The sequence below is a fragment of the Micromys minutus genome, assembly GCF_963924665.1.
Source record: "Micromys minutus genome assembly, chromosome: 24".
NCBI lineage: Eukaryota > Metazoa > Chordata > Mammalia > Rodentia > Muridae > Micromys > Micromys minutus.
This window is the reverse complement of record NC_137959.1, coordinates 12246565-12252238: the sequence shown is the minus strand read 5'-3', so window position 1 is coordinate 12252238 and position 5674 is coordinate 12246565. Positions and strand designations below refer to the sequence as shown.

General features: G+C 45.8%; 1 protein-coding gene across 1 annotated transcript; it reads left to right on the top strand.

Annotated features, from left to right (window-relative positions):
* Positions 1 to 846: 846 nt before the first annotated feature.
* Positions 847 to 1290, top strand: LOC308436542 (large ribosomal subunit protein eL42-like). The gene has a single exon (XM_080937490.1). It carries the CDS (start codon positions 895 to 897, stop codon positions 1213 to 1215), a length of 321 nt encoding a protein of 106 aa, XP_080793616.1. The 5' UTR covers positions 847 to 894; the 3' UTR covers positions 1216 to 1290.
* The last annotated feature ends 4384 nt before the right edge of the window (positions 1291 to 5674 follow it).

The window sequence follows — 5674 nt, the reverse complement described above, 5'->3', positions numbered from 1 at the left end:
CATGGTGATTTTTGGCAAAACTAAACTTAGACTTTTGTTGTGAAAAGTGTAAAGTCTTAGGTTGAAAGCCTGGAAAGAGATCTAGAACCAAGCACGTTGAAGTGAGTGGTTGGTTGAGAGGTAGAAGGTGTTGGGGAAGATTCAGGGAGAAGAGTCAGGGGCAGGAGGTAGCTGTAAAGGAATCTCATTACATCAGCTGCTGCTGGGTCACAGAGGGAACTCTAGGCAACTTCAAACTGCATGTCCCAGAATTGCTGTAGCCCCACAAGAGGGAGCTGGCTTCATACTCACCCTCCCGGCAGTCGCTGGTTAGTGCTGCCTCCAGAGGTGTGGTCCAGGGGCTTCTAGCCATTCTAAGGACAATGTGGACTCCAGAAGCCTGTGAGACAAAACACAGTGAACATGGATGAAATATCGACAAAGATGGCTCCCAGAGTTACCCAAGAACGTGGAATCCTCTCCGTACACACCAGTCCGCCCCATCTCACACCTTTGAAGCCTTTTCCGGCTCAGGACAAACGTCTGATTGATGTGTGTGGCTACCGAAGGGGGCTGAGATGCTGGACGCTCCTCCTAAGTTTCCGCTGTTGGGAGATAGCAAGACAGATTTCTTGTGAAAATTTAGGAAATATGCGTGCTCTCCTCCCCCACTGTCATATGTCTATGTGAGAGAATAAAGAATTCACAGCTAGATCTAAAAACAGAGCCAAATTAGGAAGAGAAATACATTTACAGACCACAGCATAAGAGAAAGCAACATACTGAGACCGGAAGGAAGGGATGAGAACTTAATTTATTACAATTAAAAAAAAAAAAAAAAGCCCTTTCCTGTTCGGCGCGTGCGGTTGAGGCAGGCATCGCTGCCGCTGGTGTCTCAACACTTCTACTGCAAAGATGGTCAACGTACCTAAAACCCGAAGGACTTTCTGTAAGAAATGTGGCAAGCATCAGCCTCACAAAGTGACCCAGTATAAGAAGGGCAAGGATTCCCTGTATGCCCAAGGAAAGCGGCGCTACAATCGAAAGCAGAGTGGCTATGGTGGGCAGACGAAGCCGATTTTTCGAAAGAAGGCCAAAACCACAAAGAAGATTGTGCTCAGGCTTGAGTGTGTTGAGCCCAACTGCAGATCCAAGAGGATGCTGGCCATTAAGAGATGCAAGCATTTTGAACTGGGAGGCAACAAGAAGAGAAAGGGCCAAGTGATCCAGTTCTAAAACTTGTGTTCTCTGAGGAAAATACTGAAGCAGTAGAAAAATGACCTGCTAGAAAATAAAGTTATTGTTAATGATAAAAAAAAAAAAAAAAAAAAAAAACGACCCAAACTCTTGGTACCTTTAAGTATCTCCTCCAGGTAAGGCAGAGTACATATGGCTGGATAGAAGCATCCTAATGTTAGATGGCATCTGACTATCAGCTGCGATACATTCTATCCTGAAATTCATCTTCTAAAGCCAAAGAATTCCCTGGTGTTTCCACCTCTTTGATATATCATTTGTAAAAATATTTTCTCAATGCCTAAAATAAAACCCCCGCAAGTTGGCATTATTTTGTGCTAAGTATGGGTTGTTTTTATATGCATGGACTCACTTAACAAGGCTGTGGGGAGGTCTTGGTGTCTCTGTACACAGATGAGGGGGCTGAGGCCTAGAGGGGTTGAGTACTTGCCTGGTACCACCAGAGAAGTGGAGCTGCATTTGAGCCCAGTTGAACAGACTCCACTAGCTGTGTCCTGCAAGGCTTGGTCCTGAAAATGTGGCTGTGGATAAAGGAGTGAAGGAAGCACGGACACACAGACACACAGATGCACAGACACACAGACAAGCTGGGATCAGGTGGACCAAGCTCTGCTGGAATAGCACCAACTACACAAAAGCCTTAGCCTCACAAGATTGTGTGCAGCTCCATGGGAAGGATTAGCTAGTCTCGGTCAGACAGTCTCAGGCTGCAGTCAAGGGGGGCAGGGAGAACGATGCTATGGCTGGTAGCTTTTGCCAACATTCGAACTCAGACCAGAGGAAGGGTCTCTCTGAGCCTTACCCCAAGGAAAGTTTTATCTGTTCCTATGGGTCTGAGGCAACAGGCCCCTGATATGGCTGTGCTCACCCCAACAACATTCCCTCACTCAGGGATTCCTCAGCGCCACCCCCCATACACATTTTATATTTCTGTATTACCTTTCTTCCCTGTGCCCTATAACCTGACTGGAAGATCAAATGTTCTAAAAACACAAATTGGTTGGATGTGTCTTCATTGCTGTTGTCAATGGTCGTACCAGAACAACACAGGAATAACATCCTAAAACAAGAGCCACTTGTGGCAGAGACAGTGACATCCCTAGGCATGCCCAGGCTGTCCCAGTAAGGCTGTGGAATTCTCATTTCATGTCTGTCCTAAAGACATCCGCTCTCATAATTCAGGGAAGGTCACTGTGGGGTCCAGGAGACTGGATCTGTTTGACTCTGGTCACTGGGCAAGCCTGCTCAGCTGCCGGACGCCACACTGGGTGGTGTGCACCATACAGATGCACGGCTCCTCCTCAGCTTTCACTGACATTTACTAAATAAAAGGATGCATGTGATTGTGGATGCAAGGCCTGCTTAGAAAGCACCCGCACACTTGCTTACATTCACATTTATTATAGTGTGATCTGGAGCCTAAAAAAGAATCGACATTTTACAGCAAGCAAGCTTATCAACTCAGACCGGAGAAGCCTCTCATTCTCCTAACCCTCTCCCCAGGAGGGACGAGAGAAGGAAGCCTCGGGCTGCACAGCACCAAAAGCCTATGCTTTGCTTTTCCACGGGATGTCCATTATCCCCTAAGTGTGGTTGTACAGAGCACATTTGCACAGAAAGGCTCTGTGCTAAATTTAAAAGATACATTCTTTCCCCACTTACCACAGCTAAGTACTTGCTTAGATAATGTCTGAAGAGCCTGCAAACCCCATCACTCCGTGAGGATAAAAGACCCTCTCTGTTCTGCTAAACGCTAGAGAGCCAGTGTGGCTCGAACAGGGCAGCAGCTGTTGGCTGACATGGTAGGACGCACCTTAAGAGCAGCGTACCCCTGCCCATCACACTCTAGAGCGATCCGGCAACACTAAGGCAGGTATTCAAGAACCCCGTTGTCTTGTCTTGTCTTGTTTATCCCACATGCCCAGTAATAGCAACAGCTTTGGCAGTGTCAGGCCTCAATCAGTCAGGAAGATTCGTTTAGAAATTGTGACCGGTCACAATGTACCTTTACTTAATCCTCACCCTCACAACAAGTCGTTTTTATTACCTACGCTGCTGTTTGGTAGAGTGTGGCCTGCACAACTGAAACCACCTCCTCAGACACCCACGGAGCCACTGCCATGGACACCTGCAGGGTACTGATGCTTCGGAGGGGGAGGTGGGGTGTGTGCATCTCTGACACTCTTTTCATGGTTGCCACATCTCCTGGCGTGGCCCAGGCCTGGTCTGAATTGACAGTTAGTCTAATGGTAATGAGATTTGGATTTAGATTCAAATGCCCGATCTCCCTGTGAGGTTGACAAACCCTTCCATAGAAACAGATAGAAGATTAGGATGTGACCATGAGCACAGAAGTCTCCCACGGACAGCAATATCTAGCTCAAGATGGCTGTGGTACTTAGTGTTTCTATTGTCGTGATGAAATACCATGACCAAAAGCAACTCTGAGGGGAGAGGGGTTTACTTTACCTTTCATGTCCCAGTCCCCGTCTACCTTGAAGAAAGGCAAGGATGGCAGGAAAGTGGAGACAGGAACCAAAGCAGAGGACACAGAGACTCTGCTTACTGCCTTTCTTTCCCCATGGCTTGCAGAGCTTGCTTTCTTATAATAGCTACGTTCATATACAACCATGAACAGCCTGCTGAGGGGTGACACACAGGTAGCTGAGTCCACACCCCCATAAATCATCCATCAGTAAAATGCACCAGAGTCTTTCCCAGGCTAATTTGTTTGCGATGCTATCTCAACTGAGGTTCTCTCTTCCCAGATGACTCTAACTTTTATCAAGATGATTAGCCAGTACCATGACTAAATTAAACAGTCAGCCAACATAAATTTCAAAAGCCCATTAGCCAAGTCATAGCTACAAAACACAGCCATCCATGTAGTGCTGATTAAACCTTTCCCACAGTGCATGCTTTTGATAACAGAACCATGGCATGTGAAGGTGGTAACAACCCAGGCAGATGATGCTAAAAGGAAAAATTTCCACACACTAATAAAACCGAATGAAAAATGGAAAAGAAATGGTAAATCAGAATCTGTCCCTAACAACTCGGGAATATTCTATAAGCCACAGATGCCTGTGAAGCTGGAATACTACAGAAGGCAGGGGTACTGGGGTAGGAAGGACTATATTAGGTCACAAGCCTCACTACTGATGTGGAGTGCCCCAGGAAACAGCGTGGGCATGAGATGGCTGTTGCTTCGCAAGCTCTCTAGCAGTCCCTTGGCCCCGGGAGAGCATAACTTGGAGGCAGAATTTAAAGCCAAATAGAAGAAAACTGTAGATTTTGCCTAAAGTGAGATTCCAGTACAGAGGTAGACATTAGCAGATCATGACCCAGGGAGGTCAGCGCGAGGCGGCGCCATGGCTGTCCTGAGGCAGCTGGGAAGGCTTCTCTTTCCTCACTACTCAACTGCTTTCCAAAGCCACAGCCTGCCAACACTGCCATTAACAATATGGTGACATTTGTTTACAGAAGGGGGTGGGGGGTCCTCCTCAGAAATGGTAGACTGGATAAAATGCTGAAGGATGGAACAAACCTTATCTTTATTTTGTCTGCTCACTTTCTGAGCTCACACTAACGCTTACTGCACTCGCCATGGAGGAGGGTAATTCACAGCATTTCATAACTTCCCCTCTGACCATCTCGGTGGCTGGAGGAGGTACTGTTATGTCAGCACTTTATGGGAGGACACCTGAGGCCTGGCAAGCTGGAATTTCTTGCCCAAGATCACACAGCTAGAGGGAGCAGGGCTGCACTCTCAGCAACCAGGTTCCCTGGGACCCGAATTCACCGTGTGATAATGCCTTTTCAGCAAGGGGTGGGACTTGGTTTGACTTTCTTACTCTAATTTCTCAGCTTCTGAATATTTGAAAGATTAAGTCAACATGTGAGACAGTTCTAATGCTTTGGGAAAGAAAAAATAGTGAGGAAACTCAATCTTAAAGTGTACTACTGTCTTTATAATTATACACTGGACCTTAAGAGGAATATACACTGTACAATATATGTATATACATTGACCCTTAAGATCCAATGTATAGTTATATATATATATTTATACACAAGTATATGTATATACATATGTATATATGTATACAAATATTCATATATACATATGTACACATATACACAGATATACAATTATACTTTGGACCTTAAGTGTCCTTTAGAGAATTAAATTGCACAAAAACGAAAGAAAAAGACAGACAGCTGGAGAGACATTTTTCTACATAATTCCATGATAATTTTCACACTGAGATCAGATTAGAAGAAGACTAGGACACATCACCAAAAATAAATCCCCCAAGTGACATTCAGACTGATCCTAACAGAACAGAACGAGGCATGCCAGCATTGTGAAGTGCTCCCTGCCACAGCAGCAGGGCAGGTGCTAATGTTAACAGCTCCCAAAGAGCTTCAGCCTGGA